The sequence below is a fragment of the Haliotis asinina genome, chromosome 10 (genome assembly GCF_037392515.1).
Source record: "Haliotis asinina isolate JCU_RB_2024 chromosome 10, JCU_Hal_asi_v2, whole genome shotgun sequence".
Classification (NCBI taxonomy): domain Eukaryota; kingdom Metazoa; phylum Mollusca; class Gastropoda; order Lepetellida; family Haliotidae; genus Haliotis; species Haliotis asinina.
Window position 1 is genome coordinate 6,561,173 of NC_090289.1, and position 21,257 is coordinate 6,582,429.

Genomic DNA, 21,257 nt, shown 5'->3' on the forward strand with positions numbered 1-21,257 from the left:
GGTCTGTAACAGCAACAACACAATAGCAAGTTGTGCCAATCACGCCAGTGATGGAAATATAACATCAGATATGTCCCCCTGAAGTCTCACTTGTTGGACATGTCTTTCCTTCAGCAGCAACAACGTCACAAAGCCCATTTCAACCACGCGTGGCCTGTAAAAGTACATGTAAAATGCAGGCTAGCGGTTATAAAGATGCATATAGACAGCTTGACAATGACAAGCTGTATCCGATCATGAGATGGGATGGCACCCCATACCAAAACACTTCCTCTGAACAACTGTCGGCGTTGAAAGGCGCAGGCGTCAACATACCGTTTACCTCGCCGTCTGTACACCATTGAGCTGTCAACGTGAAATTTCCACTCGCCAGTGCAAATCTTGTCTTGCTGTCTGCACCACACAAGACTACGGACACAAGGCCAGTTCCGACGCAGCAACATTAGAGTTTACGACTTCAGTGGTGCCGACAGCATTGGCGATGGAGAGCACGTGAGTGGCGAATGGTTCTGTTCACAGCGGCGAGTCACGTTTTTTGTTGCATCGCTCTGATGGCAGATATCGCTTGTAGGTGTCATGGAAGAAGGTCCTTTTGGAGAAGACAGACAGACAGACAGACAGACAGACAGACAGACACTTTATTCGGTAATATACGGGCTCTGGGCCCAATTTACAATTGATATATAATGTGTTTTTTAATGTCACGTGAACACAAATTAAAATAATTATCTAGCAATGAATATATGTTTCAACAAAGTTGCAAGTGAATGTATAGCAAGAGGATTTTAAGATGTTAGTAAATGTACCATTAACATATTGTTTTTATGGACATGTTTAATATGTGGAAGATATCTCTCTGTCAGATCTTTATATTTATCGCGAACTAATAATACAGGAAATTCATCTTCAGTTAAAACCCAATTTACAGTTTGCACATTTAATTAGATCAATATCGTCTTGTTTATGCCTTCTGGAAGATTTGACATTGAAATTGTGTAGGGAAAGTCTAAATTTACACATGGCTCTCATCAAATTCTTGTTTTCTAATAATGTTAAATATTTTTTCTGGCTCTATAGCTGATTTTATCGAATTATAATGACATAAAAAGGATGAAGATGAAATGCTATTGTGCCAGTTTTGGTAATACATATCTTGTAATCTTTGTTTTAACGAGGATAGAAATAGCACTTCAGCACCAAAGTCTTGCTCAATCCAGACAAAAGAATACCAACTGGTCTGACCATTTTCATCAAGAGTTTTTAATAAATCATAACAATGAAAAGGATATCGGTAATTTACACCAATATTTGACCACTCTAACTTGGCTACCGCCGACATATAGCTGGAATATTGCTGAGTGCGGCTTAAAACTAAACTCACTCACTCTAACTTGGCTGAGAATGAAAAGAGGATAGCGCCCTGTATCGCCCAAGATGACCTTATTTGAAGCAAACTTCCCAACCCGTAAAAGGCGTTTAAAATATGATGACTGGACTTTCTCTATTGCCTCGCAATATTTTGTGCCCGATATCTCTGACCCGTATAACAAAATTGGCGCAATTTTACGATCAGAAATAGAATACACTGAAGGAAATGGAACATTTACAATTTTTTTTAAAAGTTTATAAACTGGAAAAAGGGCTTTAGACGCTTGACATGCTAATTTCTTGCAAGATACTGACCATGGTAATCTAGAAGAAATGAGTAATCCTAAATACTTCTAATATGTCCTAATTTCTAAGGGAACACCGTCGTATGTCCAGTGTTCTTGCTGAGCACTTTTACCATGTCTAAATACAATGACATTTGTTTTTTGTAAGTTGACTTCCAAACCCCATTTCTTACAAAAAGAAGACAGTATATTTAATCGTTTCTGCAGGCCACTTACAGTATATGAAAACATGGCTACATCATCAGCAAAAGGAAGTAACACTGAATCAACAATATCCTGGGTCACAAATACATCATAACTACATTTTTTGTATACTTCTGTTATGAGTTCATTAATGAAAACGATAAATAGGGCTGGGCTTAAAATGCAACCTTGTCTCACGCCACTAGAAGTGGAAAACCCTTTTGTTCTACCAGATGAAGTTTTAATACAAGCTTTTACAGAAGAATACATATTGCGAATGACGTTAAACAATTTTCCATGACAACCTTTAGTAAGCAGTACATATAACAATTTCTTTCTGTCAACGTAATCAAAAGCTTGGCTGTCCTAAAGCATCATTTATGTTCTCCTCCAGTAATAAAGTATGTGTGATATGTGTTAAACATATCTATGGCATCTTTACTGCGGAGATCATTTTGATATGGAATTTGACAATCCGCAGGAAGCCTGAAACTGCAGGAAGATGGCGTAATGGTATGGGGTAGGATCACCATTACAGGGAGGACGCCACTACACATCATTGATGGCAACTTGAATGAAGTCAGGTACAGGGACAAAATTGTGAACGTTCATGTTTATGCAGCAACACAGTTCGGGTATGCTTTTTCAGCAAGACAATGCCAGACCCCATATTTCCAGGGTGGTGCAGCATGTCCTCACGCAGAACAACGTCAAAGTGTTGCCGTGGCCAGCAAGATGCCTATAGAGCATGTGTGGGACGAAATGGATCGGCGAACGTCTACTGGCAACCCCCACAACGTTACAGGAACTCCGTCAAGAGCTTCCAAGAATATGGAGTCAAATCCCCCAGGACTCCCTCCGACGTTTGGTCGGTTCCATGAGACGCTGGTGTCAGGCGTGCATTCAGGCAGACGGTGGACATACACGTTATTGAATGTGTGAACTTTGCCTTGGGCCCCCATTATGTTCAACTGAAATTGACATTCTTTGTACGTTCCACGTTGTCAATTCATCCATGTCAAACAAACGGCAATTCCTCCATCTGTTTGCGGAAACATACAACTCTGATTTAATACACTTTGCCAACTTTTAAAAATCTCTTTATTTGCTGATCACACTTACTTTTGCCTGTTAGTATAAAGACAAGGAGACACAACAGCGCCCCTGTATGATAGAAGAGGTTGAGAACACCGTTCACTGTGTCCTCCCCAATAACCTAGGTGAACACCGTTCACTGTGTCCTCCCCAATAACCTAGGTGAACACCGTTCACTGTGTCCTCCCCAATAACCTAGGTGAACACCGTTCACTGTGCCCTCCCAATAGCCTAGGTGAGTTCGCACCCTAGTTCAAAGAATAGAGGTATGTTTGAGGTATGTTTGACCCTCCAGCTACGACACGGATGATGACCAGAGCCTACAGCATCGCTGAAAACAGTTGGACTAGACATTTGAATATGTATATACCTATCCAAAGTTGTGAGTGACGTGGTGCTTCTATGTTCTCCCTTCGAGAGAGCTCCGTTGTGCGACACCCATTGCGTAGTATGGCTAACATAATAAAAACCTGGGTTAACATTTATTCTGCATTGATATCCCCATACTTCATCCTGCCAAAACGCAAATATCTACATAGTCTACATTATAATTATTTAATCGAGTATGTCATTGCCGGAGACACCAGAAATTGGCTTCATCCATGTGGCGTCGAACCGGAGCTTTCGGCGTCACGAGTCTATTGGCACTCTGAATACAGACACATTATGGCTTACTCTTTGACGTTAAGGGGACATATAGCTGTAATTAATTGCTTCAAACGTTGCAATATCTCACATGCACTGAAAGAATCAAACATTCTGTTTTAAGGTCCGTTTGTCTGTAAATGGCTTGTGCCTGCTGGGCACAACCTTTCAAACAACGTTTAGTTTACAAACAGAAGGGCCGATGTATGTTTATCTACACACAAAAATATATAGCAGTTGCACATGTATGCAGTGAGTGCAGATGTGGCACAGGGTCGCCCGCATGACTCCTCGGGTATGTTTGCCGAAGGAAATGAAATATAAGAAACCGTCTTCAGGTTCAAATGTAATCTCTGAAGCGCAAACAACAATCTTATTTATATTTCCCGTTTTTTAACATCCTGTAACATGGGAAAAGTCATTGAATATGGTGACAGGGAAGGTGTACTCACGGAGTGACGAGGTGATGAATTTAGGGTATGTCATAGTAACAGGAAAGGTATACTCACAGAGTGACAAGGTGGTGACTTTAGAGTGTTATAGTGACAGGGAATTTGTACTCACGGAACGACAAGGTGGTGACTTTAGAGTATGTTATAGTGACAGGGAAGGTGTACTCACGGAGTGACAAGGTTGTTACTTTAGAGTATATTTTAGTAACGGGGAATGTGTACTCACGGAGTGACGAGGTGGTGACGGTGATAGGGAAGGTGTACTCACGGACTGACGAGGTGGTGATGGTGACAGGGAAAGTGTACTTACGGACTGACGAGGTGGTGAGTTTAGTGAACCAATACCACCATTCTTAAATATACCTGTGACGCCATGTGTTTTAGTGCCAGACTAAGGCAAGTACATATGAACAAACTCAGTACACATTCCCCGGCGAGCTTGAATGTATTATTAAAGATCCTCAGTTAGAACAGGATTTGATTATACACGTTAAGTCGTTTTTACACAAGTAAAAGTAGGACATAAAACATCCACAGGGTATTTTTAATAGGCGTGAGTGAGGGTGGTTTTACGCCGCTTTTAGCAATAGTCCAGCAATATCAAGGCAAGGGACACCATAAATGGGCTTCACACATTGTACCTATGTGGGGAATCGACCCCGGGTCTTAGCGTGACGAGCGAGCTACGTGCTACATTAACCACTATGCTACCTCACCGCCCCGTGTTATGGTACATGATGCCTACCTTGCGGTGAGTAGAACTGAGACACACATCGCCACAGAAGAGTAGCAGCCGATCCAGCCGGCCTGCTTCTGGATGAAGCCCGTGGGCCTCTGGTTGAAATTGAGAGTCCCCACCCAGATGACGCTGCTCCCGCCGGTTATCATGTAGAAACACGACAGGAGCCAGAAACCTTGGTGACTGGAGTAACATTAGAGCCACTTACCCACGAATTACTACAAATAAGGGGTATTCTACACTGACGTTGGTAATAACACATATAAATAACATAATAATTGTCGGAAAGATTTTTAAAAATGACATGTTTGATCATCAATCAATTATCAAGTTAAAATGACGACAGGAGACGCGACAGTGCGATCCGAAAATCAGTAACGTGTACGAACGGAAAAATGATGGGGGTTTGCAGTCTTACAATCTGGACAGCGATCGGTCAGCTTGGTCCCTCTCTTCCCTTGGTAATCGTGGCATGTGGCTACTGCCGAACAGTGAATAGTTCGGTGCATGTTCGGTGAATCTTCCTATACGGATGCGCGTACATTGTCATTTTCGTGAACCTCGTCCCATCATTACTTTAGTGACTGCCTTTTGACGACATGTTTTTGTATCAACTACAGAATCTGAAAACAAAGTTACTTGAACAATGGATACGAACCAGTTCTAGCTAACATATAAAAAAGTGATTTTTTAAAAATCAAAATTGAGATAAAAAATAACTGGCAAATTTTTTGGTTGGAAGACTATATCAGAACTATATCAGAATCAGGTGTTTGTTAGCTTGGTTGGTTAATGCCTTACCTACAACTACCTCATAGATTTCTTGTGGATGTGGGAAGGGGTATGTCGCTTTTATTCTAAAATTATTGTTGTATTTACATCTCGTGTTTTACACATAAAACACGAATAGATGTAGGTACCAAATTAAAGGCCTTTTCATAAGTTAGTCATTCTGATACATTCACATCGTGTAGATATAATTCAGTATCAAGTATATATTACGTTATAAAGAAAAAATCACAAGTTCCTATTTAACAATACTTTCATTATTTAAAGCAATAAGTATTAGTGGAGGAAGGTATCACTTAGTGACCTCTGTTATCGATACGAAATCCTTATGGTTGCTGATACAAGAAACTTGGAGATAACCGACTTAACTTACACTCTTCACAAAGGTCATGGGCCATAGTCATGAGTCATGAGCCAAAGACAAGTGTTGATGACCTAAACATCAGTGTTGAGTATGACTAAACAATATGCCGTAGTCAGTATTCCCAAATATCGGGTGGTTACCTGGGAAGTCCATTTCCGGTGTCCCCCGCCGTGATATTGTTGGAATATTGCTGGATTTGGCGTAAAAGCATACTCACTCACTCACTCACTCACTCACTCACCACAGCAAATACATGGAAATACTAAAGGTTTCTTTGAGGAAATGGAATCAATGTACAACTTTGAAACCAAGTCAAATTTCATTCAATACTGATGCAATGCTGAAACAAAAGTGTGAAACTGCTTTGCTTTAACAGTGACGCCCTAGTTTCATAATAACGTTTAGCGTATTTTGTCCTTACTGGTGCGTGTTACACGCACTGCTGACACTTGTCTGCATTAATGGTATGCTTGAATGCCAAATGAATTCAGTGGTATTATAGAGTAATAACTGCCTTTCAAAATACTGATGTAACAGAATGTCAAATCAAACTCAAACTCTGTAAAATGAATCACATGATAGTCTCACGATCGTGTACTCTATGTTAAACAATAAATGTAACTTATTGAAATTCTCTTGTGTTCCTGTGAGAGCAGCATTTCTCTGAAGTTTCAAAGTTTCCTGATTAGACATTTCTACCAATGCACACTTGAAAATAACAAATTCCGAGTGTCAGTAAATACAAATTCTGGACCTATCGGAAGATAAGGTCAGAAAGACTGTCCCTTTTAACTCAAGAAATAATCATACATTGAACGCCGAAGGCAGGATAATCCACGATCGAGGTAGCTCTTAGTTTTCTATTCTCCCTTTGCGTTTTATCGTATATGAGATATCGACGGTATTTAAATTTGCAGAATGTTATTTAGAGTGGGGTTATACATGTGTCGGTTTTACCATATCGACTTGCCCAAGTGTTGTGCTACAATTTACATGCACTTTGCGTCTTTGATGTTGTAATTGTGGTACTTTGACCAGCTCGTCTTCACTGAACTGCGTGATTTTGTTTATAGACGAACTATCAACACGAGGGCCATGGAAGGGACATAACCAGAAATAGCCGTTAGTGGCGCTACGATTAAGCCTCGAAACCCCGGATTTTTTAAGTAACTCAAAGTCGGGGAAAAGAACCCAATTAGTACATGCACAAGAACGGTTTAACCGGAAAAATATTTTCATATTTTCTGAACGAGTCTGCAAACTAACTAACTAACGCCACAGTTCTGCAGAAGAAGTATCACGATGAAAGCATTTTGAAAACTTTTCTTTAATTCAGTATGAACCAGGCCGGAGTCCCATCATACAGGAAACATAGGAAACTACAGAAGAAAAGACAGAAGAAAATGGTCCCAGTGTCATTGTGTATTGATTCAAGTTTCAGCTGTTATCAATAGCAGCAACTAGTTAACAACATTGATGTGTATAATGCATACTGAGTGAAAGGAATGTTATATAGCCAATGTCCGTACATTATAAAGTTCACATGCAGTTAATTAGATTAACATCTAATGTCTGTAATGAACATTTTACAGAAAAAAAAGGTTCATAAATAATAATCATTATATATAATGAAAAGGAGCTCAGAGATTTTCTTCAGTTTCATAAACTGTGGTAAACTAGACTTGTCACGTATTCTAGACATGCATGGATTTTCTTTCACGCTTTGTGTTTGTTTCAAGGTCTGTCTGACAAACTAACAGATACCCACCGTTGTGTTGAACTTGAGGTGTTTAGAAATACAAGCTTGGTTCCTATGCTCCAAAGCATTTCTTGTCGATCACAGGATAACCCGAAGAGTATTACACAGCCAACACCAAATTCGACACATTTTTTTACGTTATATGGAAATTAATGAATCAAAATCAAAAGCTCCTTAATAACCGTACCCTAGTACAGATTTTTTTTTTATTTCAGGCTGTTTGGCACTACAATGCAATTGAGCGCAGACAAATTGAAATGCTCCACAGAGAGTATGCAATATTCTAGTATTGAACTCATATATACGCCTATTAGTAAGCGAAGTTTCAGCATGAGGTAAGGAGCGAAATCAGGGTAGCATTATAAATGTACAAATGTGGTTTAATGTGGTGAAAAGGACAAATTTATAAGGACGTCAGAAAAGCTTGGGGAAAGTCGTTAGGTCTATAACTTTTTGACCAGCCCTCGTACGCCCAATGGTTAGAAATGAAAACGAAATATTTGACATTGCTCACATCTACTACACGCGCCATGCAAATTGTTCGTATCTAGGTGAAACTATTTCTGCACAGTGCCTTTCTGAGAAGCCTCCCTTTTCATACTGATTATCATAGTCACTGTAAGTTTTCAGATAACAAAAGAGAACATCAACTGCCGCACCAGATCCAAATGTATATCTGAAATTGGATTTCACAAACATACTATGAAGACGTTAACAGGCAGAGACAGGTGAAGTAAGAATGAAAACGTTAGCAGGCAGAGACAGGTGAAGTAACAATGCAAACGTTAACAGGCACAGACAGGTGAAGTAACAATGAAACCGTTAGCAGGCAGAGACAGGTGACGTAACACTGAAAACGACAACTAATATGTTCGTAAATTTATTTTAAAAAATATCACTATCGAATACTATTGAATAGCCACGAGTGTATACTTTTTGTAAGGAAATTTAGATGATAAATCAGACATTGTGTAAACTATTACTGATTCAAAAGTACTTTTAATATTTAATCTCATACCAGTTAATAACACTGACAATGTGTGACACGTCAGTGGTGTATTTTCGAGAGCGGTATTATCATTAAATCAGTGTTCCTTTTTCACGGAAGGAGTATGTTCTGTATCAATATCTAGCCGTTGATGTCGCTCACGAAGAAGTAGTAATAACAAAGGCGTTGATGCCACTGCTCCAAAAATCCCCCAGTTGAGCCACATCGAACCTGAAAGAAATACTATTTTATACCATACCGTCACTCAAATCATAACAGTTGAAGACCCACCGTGATGTTTGTGTATGTTTTCTTTCTATGTTGTTCAAGGCTATTCTGAGCAGTATAACAGAAGCATGGCGACAGTCTGTAAATATCGCGCCTGTACCATACAATCCAGTGATTATCTGTGAGATTGAACACCCCAAGCCATATATATACATGTATATAGAGAGTCTGGTAGGTGGGGTAGCCTAGTTGTTAAAGTGGATAATCATATTCACCACGACATAATTGTACTGGAAAAGCTTCAGAAAAGTCGCTGTAAGGAGGTGTGAAACTGTACATTAACCTCATAGTATGGACAAACTACTCCTATCAGGTATACAATGGTATCCAACGTTCATGGCCAAGCAAAAATGCCTTACAAAAAAAGGTACATGAAATTCAAATTGTTATCTTGCCGAGTATTGTAACCCAATTTTCACGTGTCTAGCTACGAAAGGGTCACTGTTCTTTTTGTTTTGAAAAAAATAACCCAACAGATTTTTGTTGTTGTCTCTGGTAATTATAAACAGTAACCATGGCGACGAAGGGCGTATCATACTCACCAACATGTGGAATCATCATTATAAAGAGAAACACAATGGTACCAAGCTGGTTTGTGAAGGTTAATATAACGCTTGCTGTCCCCTCCCCGACAGGATAGGCCACCTCACAGGCCAACTCGAAGAACAGCGGGGCACAAGCGGTCGGCGGCATCTGGGCGGTCAGGAGGCACACGTACAGGCTCACTGGGCATAGGGGAGAGGTAGCACTATGCATGTATCATTAACATATCAAATACAGACCGATTTTAAAAGTGAACAATCTCCTCTCAGATACAGATTTCTAGATTTTATCATATTCGATACGTTCGGTGCTCGTTCTGTAGTCTCATATCCGCTTGTTTTAAACACGATTTCACTCGGATGAGTGAGTTTCGGTTTAAGCCGCACTCTCCAATATTCCACCTAGGTCGTCTGTAAATAATCGACTCTGGGCCAGACAATTGTCAACAGCATGAACATCGATCTATGCAACTGGGATATGATAACGTGTCAACCAAGTCAGCGAGCCTGACCACCCGATCCGTTAGTCGCCTCTTAAGACAAAGTGGGTTACTGAAGTTCAGTTCTAACCCTGATCTTCACGGGTATTTTCGCTCGAAACATCTTGACAGATAAGTACGATGTTTAATTGTATGTTTGTACTGTAGGTAATATATATTACTACAAACTGGTTAGAAATTCTTCTGCTTTATTTGGGTATCAAAGTGAATACAGGTTGTTCAAAACAATGCTTACGTCGTCAATACAATACCCTGCCTTTCATATTACTCATCAACCAGATAAAGGCTTGTCAAGCTGGTAATAATATTAGTTAATGTTTAAAACATGCGTGATTTGTTGCTAGTTCCACAAAGTACTATCTTAGTTGATATGAAGCATCACAAAAGTAGCTCTGGATGAAACTATATGAATAGTTATCTCCCTTGGGAGTGATTTCTAATTATACTGTAGGGTGGGATTATTGAAAGTCTGTTCACAGGGTTGTTTCTGCATAGATTTATGTATACTGTAAAATCCTATCTTCTAGACATATACTAGTAGTTATAAGAATTTTAGACCGTTTCAATGAATTGCATTGACCTTTGTCCAACGTCTGCTGAAAGTGGCTGTTTCGCTAACAAGAATTAGACTATTACAAAATGTAGTGGTTATACGATCTTTCTGAAGATAACATACTTGTATTCATTTAATGGCATAAAAACACTTTATAAAGTACACCTGCAAATACTGTTTTTGCCTTAACTTCTCTCGATAGTTTCATTCAAACAATAACACCTTTCAACCAATTATTTTAAAGACGGCTAAACAGACGTCTCATAAGAATCATTTTACCGTTACGTTCATAAATAAATCATAAATATGTTGTGACTTTGAAAGAATGAATTTCTATAAGGGCGACTGGCTCACAGGTGCGCTTGAATAGAAGTAAATGCAGACTGAAGTAAATACTTCGATGAGAATATGACTGACTACATACCCAAAGAAAACGGCGCCACTTTGATGCAGATGAGGGCGAACCATAAGTACATGGAGGCCGATATCAAATACAAGCCCGAGATGTACCACTTCATGTACCGAGCAAAGTAGTCGGTCAATCTGAATAAAATAATGGATACATTAGTACAAGATATTCCACTTATGCTATTTACTATCAATTTTGTGTTTGTGTATAGATTCCATTTACACTGTGTTATATATTTCGTTGAACACACCAGTTTCGGGCAAGTGTTTTAATGATGTGCACGTGAACATGGGTAAAATCCTAAATTTACAATGAAACGAAGAATCTGAGGAAGAAGACAGCTCAGGTAATTTGATATTGGTTTAATCTAAGAAAATGACGCGCATTGTATCTCACTTTACTAACGGCTTCGTCCACCTGGCATGCCTGACGGTGGAACTAAACGTGCATTGTGTACGAGACCGTAACGTTTCGCTGTCATTAACGGATTACAATCATGATATCGATATGATTGTAAAAAAACAAAAACCGAACAAACAATGGCGACACCTGGTGCACAATTCCGTTCTAACAGATCGACAGTGTTATGAAATCAGTGTTAAGGTGCCTCTCAAAATGGATTTTAATCTCATAGAGCTATAGGAGTGACTTCACAGGCGATTAGTAATAGGTTACATAGATGGAGCCTGCGTCATGAATCATGGCGGTCGTCTACGTGGACTGTTCATGGTTGAGTAAACGTTTTCGGAACCATGGTTTACTTTGGACTTATTTAACAGGCGAAACATAGTGACATTTACAGAGTATGTTTTGTTACTAAGTACCTCCAACAGGAGAACATAATTGTCACCAAATAAACATATTCATATGGGATATCATTGAACCGCCAACAACCACCGATCACTCTCAACCAACTTCGCGCTGCCCTGCAGGAAGGGTCCCGCAGGAAATATGGAATGAAATGAAGAGGCGGATATGAAAGAGTGTGACTTTTCATGGTAAATGATGCGATGGACAGTAGAGCAAAGCAATATGTATAAAAAAAACTATGGTCATCTGAAGTTCAACAACATGTGTAACTGTTAGTCCCTACTACACTGTTAAAATATTTATCACTATGATATAAAACGTGCACTATTTTGGACACCTATATACTTAACATCCCTTACTTATCAGTCGTATGTCATATGACTTTTGTAAAACATCAGTCCCGACACATGATTATCATACTCATCACTAAAGAATGTTGAATGTGTTGTGTTAAACAACAAAACCTCATCTCAAGGTTCTGTGCATACATGTATCTATAGCTACTCGTTGTGGTAAACAACAAAACCTCATCTCAAGGTTCTGTGCATACATGTATCTATAGCTACTCGTTGTGTTAAACAACAAAACCTCATCTCAAGGTTCTGTGCATACATGTATCTATAGCTACTCGTTGTGTTAAACAACAAAACCTCATCTCAAGGTTCTGTGCATACATGTATCTATAGCTACTCGTTGTGTTAAACAACAAAACCTCATCTCAAGGTTCTGTGCATACATGTATCTATAGTTACTCGTCATTTTACGAAATAAACATAGCATGTTATGATTAACATTAATATATCATGATTTTTAACTGCCTTCGCCTAGATGAATATTTTGTATATATCAGTATGTCAAGGGTACCTTGTGTTCATTTATATCCAATTTAGTCTGGCATTTTAGCTTTTAGCAAATTATACTCGCGGTAACACACAAGACGAAGAGAACGTCCGTGATCTTATTATACGGCTTTAAATGTAATACACACGTACAAAAGAATATTACCCAGTCTTGACTATTCTCAGGAATACCACATTTTGACTACTATGAATACTTAATCTTGACTATCCTAAAGAATACCCAAACCTTGAATACCCTCAAGAATACCCAACCTTGACTATCCCCAGGAATACCCAATATTGAATAACCACAGGAGTAGATTGCTTTTTGGACTGCAGGGAAAATGACGATGAAAATATTATGAATGAATCCCCTGATACCAGTTGCGCGCTTAATCTGGAGGCGTGCCTATGGGAAGCAACTCTGTTACGTGCATCTATATTGGTCGCATATTGAAAGCGGTGGCCTAAACTATAAAGTCCTTCAACGTTACGTAATCGACGACGTCATGCCGTGGGTACCATGACTGAACAGTAAGGGTGTGTCTACCTTGCCAGAATAAGCATCCCCGTACAAACGACCAAGTAGCTGTAGAAGCCGATCCACCCAGCCTCTTTCTGACTCACGTCCACTGATTTCAAATTGAGGCTGAACACACCCATCCAAGCCCCGCTAAATCCGCCAACCATAATGGATATCACAGATAGGATCCAGAAGTTGACATTTCTAGAAATATAAATCACAATACCAAAATGTGTAGTCATAGGAAAAGGTGATTTGTTCTTCACAATATTACAATAAACCATATGACCATATCAAATTAAGGGTTTTAGATGAACGAACAAATTGTTTTCATAAGAAATCAGAACAGACGGAAAACATATTCATAAGGAAATGTTTATCAATGTCATGACGAAGGGGGAGTGGGAGTCCAGCTGGTTGGCTGTTGTTTGTTGAATGAGTGAGTTTTTACGCCGCACACAGCAACATTCCAGCTATATAGCGGCGGTCTGTAAATAATCGAGTCTGGACCAGGACAATCTAATGATCAGCAGAACAGCATGGGCCTCGACCTACGCACTTAGGATTTGATAGCATGTGTCAACCAAGTCAGCTAGCCCTGAACACCTGATCCCCTGAGTCGCCTCTTACGACAAGCATGGGTTTCTGAGCACAAATTCTAACCATGACTTATGTTCTCACCCATCCCAACACTCACCCTTACACATTCATTGTAACCTAGGATATTATGTAGGACATTATCAATACTCCGGAGCAGAGTGATAATAGAGTTATAACCCAGGACACGTGCCTGTCACTCACACAACAAGTAGCTTGAGTCCAGGTAGGAAGTCCTCCCTCTTCAGAGCAGCTGAGCGACATGGCGGCGCCGGTGGCTTGCTGGGGAAGTACACCAGTATCAGTACGAGCAGTACACCCGCCACACAAGCCTCTGACAAAAGACAATAGACACCAGTATCAGTACCAGTAGTGCACCCGCCACACAAGCCTCTGACAAACGCAATACACACCAGTATCAGTAGTACATCTGCCATACAGGCCTCTCGCAGAACACAAAACACATCAGTATCAACACGAGTAATACACCTGCAAAACCCTATGCACAATGCTCAACATTAGGAGAGTTGGACTCATAAAAGCAAAAGGACAACTGAAACAGAAGTAAGTGAATGTGGTTTAAGTCAAATAAATCTAATTGTCATTTCATATGCCATCTTCTGTTGTCGAGGGCTTTAAATCACCATTCCCTTTACTGAATACTTCGGGTCCATTCACTTTGTTTCACACAGCCTCTATAGAACGACTGTAAGATTAGCCGCCCAATCGAATTATTCTCGAAGGAACAAATGCTTCCGAACCATAGCTATGACAATATGAGTAATAGTGGCTTTGGAATCAGCGTTTTATAGGAGGGTTGCGTAATACATGATCTCTTTCGACAAAAAAGGCAAAGTCGCGTAGAGAGGTTCATTGGATGCGTTCATGCTTGAATCCAAAGCCGTATTTTTAGCATCATCAAATTGTTGTCAATCATTTGCTCATTCCAATGACATGTACACTTACGTAGTTCCAGGTAGAAATAGATATCCCGTTTCAGTTCCTCCACTGTATGCCCTACAAATAGATTACCGTTTGTAACATTATCATAGAATTTGTATGACTGAACCCTACTGATAATCCTTGTATTCCAACATGATTAGGTGAAGAGTGGTTTCGCATATTTTCTATGTACACATATAGGTATACTAATATGGATCATGTCCAGGTTACAACACCTGGCTCAGAAACATAATCAAGGCTATGTTAGGTTTAACCCCACGGTTACAAACCCCTTACACTCGTCATAGCGCAGCCCTGAACGGCTCACCTCTTCCCTTGATGATCCTTCATAACTAGGTGCACAGCTGCTAGTACGTATGCCACCAAAATGCCCAAATGAAATGATGTTCCTACGTAAGACGGGATAACGGTATGAGCATGACGTAAGTCCAACATAAGATGGACATCTTTATTCTTGTTCACAAGGAATTCCTGCAAAAGCAGCGTAGATTGACGCTTCCAACTCAAGAGTATGAATTTATGAGTCTCTATCCAATAACGATAATAAAAAATGGGCGTATCATACCTCGCTGATGGCGAACCTGACATACGCATTCAAAGGCAACGTGTTTTTTTCACCTGAAGTTCACGAGAACATTGTCAAACAGGGACAAATCAGGTTATTGGTTTTCAACATTACACCTACACGAACAGTCCTGTTTGTTTGAAGTAATCGCTGCAAGTCCATTACATACAACATATTACAGATGTGATGGGGTCAACTAACCTGAAATATTGCTACGACTTCCACTTTCACCAATGTCTGAATAATCTTCAAGGCTATTAAGAAAACAAAACAAGGTAAATGAACAAAAGAAAACATGAAGCAATGAGACACTTATTCAGCAAGAGCCTTTAACATGTGCCGGATGCAACGTAATGCGAGAAGTCTGCCTTTTCGTATTCAAGCATTTAAACATAAGTAAATAGCATCCTTTTCATCTGAATAGGCGATTCTATTTATACACAATAATGATACCTCTGACGTATACCTAAATGTTGTATTGGAAGCTGTACGGTTCTGATTCAGTCGAGGTGCATCTGGAACCAGAATTGGGCCTGAAAATGAAAGAAAACTGTTACACTCAGTAAAATATAATCTACAGGGTGCAGAGAAATATGATTTAGATAAGACGATCCAGTGACTGATAACACGAATATTGATCAACGGTTTATTGATCATATGGTATACATAACACGCAATCAAGTAAGTCTAGCCAGCCAATTCCTTTAATCGCCTCTTCAAAGAAAATAGACTAGTATATTCATAGGGCGTCCCAGCGAGGAAAAGAAATCAAAGAAGATCAAAGAAGTAATAACAGTAATAACACTTGCCATTATACCATTTCACTTTGAAGTAATGTTTCAGTCGTGTAACAATACATGTTTTCTTGCACTCTCTTTACAGTTAACACTAAATGTGAACCCTGCAATAACTCCTCCTGGTAGGAATCCTAGTTCGACTCGAAACCTTTTTTAATGCGTATGGCGAAGATGTTATCTACGAACTGTTGAAATATTCATATCGCCGAAATATATGTACCAATTATGAAAGACCCAGCAAGAACCAGGAACTTGATTATCAGCGGAATCGCAGTCGCTGTTGTCCTTTCGTTTGGAGGAAACCAGTGTGAAGATATTGGCGCCATTGCGCTCGTGCAGACCGGGCCTCCAATAGCATTAAGGATCTGGCCAGCGTTGATCAACCTGAAACATAAAGTGCAAGACAGGACCACGATACTGTAGCTCACCGAAATATTTAGAATCTGAACAAAGAGTTACTCATTCATAATGGTCATAATGATCCCTAACGATCGTAATGGACAATAAAATCAGTTTTATTGAACAATCGAGACGTTGCTGGAAGCATTCATATTCAAACAAGGCCTGCATGATTACCTTTTTCCACTCCAGTAAACAATATATGATGTACCCGTGATCATAAAGAGAACCCAAAAAGCTTCCCCTGGCTGGCTGCACCATAGGATGGAAAGTTTTCAGGAACAGACATGCATATCAGTGTAGTTCAAGCATGGTAACAACGAGGTCAAGCATAATGTTTTGAAAAAGGGAATAGTATGTGTGGAATCTAATAACAAAAAAGTAAAAACACATGAATGTAACTCCATTGGTTAACTGCTTTGGAAGACTTTCGCCAAATGACTGTGCCCAACAATATTCATCGTCGACAAGTATGGAATGGTTCCATTACACTGTCATGTTCGCTCTGTTTGTGACTGTTACACTAGTATAGTAAAGTACTGTTGGAGTCCCCAAGGTCAAAAACATGAGTACCATTCCTTTCACCTTCATACCGCCCTTGTGTGAGGCCCATTTTCTGGTGTCCCCCCGCCGTGATATCGCTGGAATATTTCTAAAAGCGGCATAAAACCAAACTCACTCACTCACTCATAGCGCCCTTACCTTCATTTCAATGACAGACATTTAAACGATACCGGATAAATACATATTCATTGAAAGGTCACATACAGCATTTGGTCATATAAGGGATTAGGAAAAAACTCACCATCGATGCAGCATTGACGGTTGTTGAGCAGGGATCAGTCTGATCCCACATGCTAATCCCAAACTCAGCACTGTGATAACCATACACATTCTGAGACCTAACCAAAAAGAGACATGTCCGATGTGATTTTTGATAAGATGCTTCAGTGGAAAGCTGATCTGTTATTTTTCGACTGGTGTACTGCATTCAATTACCATGTAATATAAATAGAGTACAAATAACCTGAAGCTACACAGTATAATATTCCTGGGCCCCCTTTCACAAAACTCTCGTAAGCGTAAGGTCTTGTATTTTTTCTCGTAGCATTCCTACTTCCGATGTTACAGTATAGGCTGTACGGATGCTACGAGAACGGTTACACGATCTTAGACTCAAGAGAGATTTGTGAAACGGGGTCCTGATACGCTACCAGTGATGTGACAATGAGAACATAAGACATAAGAGCATACAAGAAGCACACAGCATCATACGCGTAAAAATACACCCTCATCTTTACGGTAGTTCAACTGGTTTGCCGCCTCTTTGATTCCTGTATCATCAAAATAATTAAGCCTATACTGTATAGAATATAGACGCATTAAAACTGATAGAAGTGTTGTCATGTAAATTGGCACAGACTATAGCCATTGAATAAAGGTTCACGCTCCAGTTGACTGATGCAAATTATCTGGTTCGCATCTCTCACCTTGCCAAACAGTGCCTTAGCTATACCTTTTTCGGTAGTCTCTGGCTAAGTGAGAGTGAACCTTCATAACAACACAGCTGAACACGGATGCATTATGTGACTGACGCAGAGTCTCACCTTTTGTATCCATCATCCAGGCAAAAATAGGCATCGTTATCATGAATGTGATAGGGCCCCAGTTAGCAAGTAATGAAATATCGGCATCATCCCAACCAAACACCGCCTCGGCAGTGTGGGAGATTGGTCCCCACGTGTTCCAGACAAGCATTTGAACAGACGCCAACAGGGAGAACAACACGACTATGTACCATCTCCTTTTGTATAGTCGTATATGCTTTTTTGAAATGTCCTGTTGATTTGGCGCTGTGACCTCAGTGATATCATCGGGAGAAGATATTCTTTCTTTGTGAGATGAGGAACTGTACTGAATTGAAGTGTCAGCTTCCCGTGTGATTGTAGAACAATAGGTAGGGGTTTCTTGTTTTTGTTTTTCAGAGAGTAGCGGTGATGTGTCAGTATCTCCCATGGTAAAACTGAAAATGGCATCGAAAAATGGTAGCTTAACGAACAGTCAATCATTTCTGTCCGAGTATATCCAGCAACAGAATATGCTAATGATGTGAACTGCTGATTCCTGAAACAGATGTTGCATTCGGCTCGTCATTCGATATCTCTACAGGATTCCGTGATGGTTTTCAAATGTTATTGAAATGATGCCAAGCTATAATGCAGAAGGAACAATCTGATAAGTGTGAGAATTCCTAGATGTGTATAGAATGTTTGGCATCTTTCTTAAAATTTTATAAAAATCATCCGAAATATTAGGGCTGTATACTTTTACAAACTAAGACCATATTAGGCGTCTTGAATCCTCGTACTTTACGTATTGTTACGAGTGTATATTTCCTCTATATTTTGTTATTACTTAAGTAATGATTACTATTGGGTCACAATGTTTAGTGTTTTGAATAGTAAATATTATGGGTCACATTTCGTTTTAATATCTGGTCAACACTTTTAGCATTCTGGCATTCCGGAATTGATCTGTTCCTAGTTTTCGATGCTCACTTCTGGGATACTGTCGCGACCATTCTACAGTGTTAACGACGTTCGTTTGTGCCCGAACTATCGGGAAGAGACTTAGTTTATATATAAACAGGCTGGTTGCCGTGTTGAGGGTGACACTCACACTAAAACTCATTTACATCTCTGCCACGCTTGATCATCAGAATCCTGTCAACACGTGAATCTACATTATCTGCTGTCGCACCGATCGGCGATCGCTTTGTTGACATTTTGCCATAGCTGTTACCTCTCACATCAAGACTTTGGTGAGTTTGATATATTGTATTTTTGTGACCCACTGTCTTAGATTTTGTCTCTCTTGAATTGTACCTGAAATCTGCATTGTTATATTGACTTGTGACTCTGTATATCTTGCTCTCGTTGTATAACAAAATAGAATTTGAACGTAAACAACTTGTCATTGTTCTGTTTTGCTGATTTACAAGGGGATTTCTTAAATTGTTGTCACGGTAAATTCTTAACCGTAACAAAATGCCTGCACACATTTACAATGTATGATGTTTCTGTACAAAATTGGTTAATCTTGACATGCTTTACGACTATGCGGAGTCGGATCTTAAGCGGAAGCTTAAATTTCAGTTTTAAGGATTTTTTTCTGTTGAACCTGACGAATACAATACTCAGGGTAATTGTGTATTCACATACTACCGACTGGGAAAGATGTGATTTTCTTTAGATAGCAAACAGATTATCACTTACTTGTATACTCGTGCGGAAATTAGCCATAAATTTCGTCACAGACAATAGTCAATCTGGTTTCTATCGTTCATCTGGCATCATCACCTTTGGACAGAGGATCGTGATGTTGTCGGAATCATACCAACTGGCTTTTATCATGATGTCCATATTTATGACGTCAAATGTATATTATCTTCCTGAGGATGATTCATAACTGACGATTGGTGTTTAACAAGGCCAAGGTAACGGGTGTGTTTGTAAGGTGTTGGTGTTTTTGTTTGTATCCTACTATTTTATTTTTAATCTAACATTTTTGTTGGGATTGGTGGCGGCTGTTGTTCTTAATAGCACTGCTATTTATGAGGTCGTTCGCCACAATGATTATCTGGTTCAGCCTTGATCTCGTCACCCCGTTGCGATAGTGTTATCTGACAATGTATACATTCCACCACCAGATAAACTATCAACATTTTCGAGATCTAGTTTAGAATGCTGTTTCAAATCAAGATCACTTCATATCCAATTTCATACAATACTGGAACAAAAGTGTGAAACTGCTTTGTTTTAACAGTGATGCCCTAGTTTCATAATAACGTTTAGCGTATTTTGTCCTTTCTGGTGCGTGTTACACACACTGCTGACACTTGTCCGCGTTAATGGTATGCTTGAATGCCAAATGAATTCAGTGGTATTATAGAGTAATAACTGCCTTTCAAAATACTGATATAACAGAATGTCAAATCAAACTCTGTAAAATGAATCACATGATCGTGTACTCTCTGTTAAACAATATCTGTAACTTATCGCAATTCTCTTGTGTTCCTGTGAGAGCAGCATTTCTCTGAAGTTTCAAAGTTTCTTAATTAGACATTTCTACCAATGCACACTTGAAAACAACAAATTCCGACCAAGTGCCAGTCAATACATCGGAAGATAAGGTCAGAAAGACTGTCCCTTTTAACTCAAGAAATAATCATACATTGAACGCCGACGGCAGGATAATCCACGATCGAGGTAGCTCTTAGTTTTCTATTCTCCCTTAGCCTTTTATCGTATATGAGATATCGACGGTATTTGCAGAATGTTATTTAGAGTGGGGTTATACATGTGTCGGTTTTACCATATCGACTTGCTCAAGTGTTGTGCTACAATTTACATGCACTTTGCGTCTTTGATGTTGTAATTGTGGTACTTTGACCAGCTCGTCTTCACTGAACTGCGTGATTTTGTTTATAGACGAACTATCAACACGAGGGCCATGGAAGGGACATAACCAGAAATAGCCGTTAGTGGCGCTACGATTAAGCCTCGAAACCCCGGATTTTTTAAGTAACTCAAAGTCGGGAAAAAGAACCCAACTAGTACATGTACAAAACGGTTTAACCGGAAAAATATTTTCATATTTTCTGAACGATTCTCCAACGCTCCTCAACGTCACCACCGACACTTTGATGATCGTGTCAGGTATTTTGTTGACTGGTACGTGAAAATGATGCTGTGTCTCTGTATTCACTCTCATCCTACATTCTCT

The 21,257-nt window shown here is 39.5% G+C and overlaps 1 protein-coding gene and 1 pseudogene across 1 annotated transcript; both read right to left on the bottom strand.

Moving 5' to 3' along the window:
- Positions 1–2,925: 2,925 nt before the first annotated feature.
- On the bottom strand, positions 2,926–5,261 carry LOC137297838 (uncharacterized; annotated as a pseudogene).
- Positions 5,262–8,566: 3,305 nt separating this feature from the next.
- Positions 8,567–18,489, bottom strand: LOC137299136 (solute carrier family 49 member 4 homolog). Its single transcript, XM_067831669.1, has 11 exons — positions 18,080–18,489; positions 17,278–17,374; positions 16,294–16,457; positions 15,743–15,809; positions 15,478–15,530; positions 14,715–14,765; positions 13,953–14,082; positions 13,179–13,355; positions 10,995–11,113; positions 9,518–9,700; positions 8,567–8,918 (listed from the first exon to the last, which is right to left on the bottom strand). The coding sequence occupies exons 1-11, from the start codon at positions 18,486–18,488 to the stop codon at positions 8,785–8,787; spliced, it is 1,584 nt and encodes a 527-aa protein (XP_067687770.1). The 5' UTR covers position 18,489; the 3' UTR covers positions 8,567–8,784.
- Positions 18,490–21,257: the final 2,768 nt, after the last annotated feature.

What these genes read in the sequence shown, in the direction of transcription:
- LOC137299136 (XM_067831669.1), bottom strand. Translation starts at nt 18,488, where the DNA reads ATGGGAGATACTGACACATCACCGCTACTCTCTGAAAAACAAAAACAA. An exon ending in GCTTCCAATACAACATTTAG is followed by an intron (nt 15,531 to 15,742) that starts GTATACGTCAGA and finishes TTTTCTTAATAG; the next exon opens with CCTTGAAGATTATTCAGACA. An exon ending in AGTGGCGCCGTTTTCTTTGG is followed by an intron (nt 9,701 to 10,994) that starts GTATGTAGTCAG and finishes CCCTATGCCCAG; the next exon opens with TGAGCCTGTACGTGTGCCTC.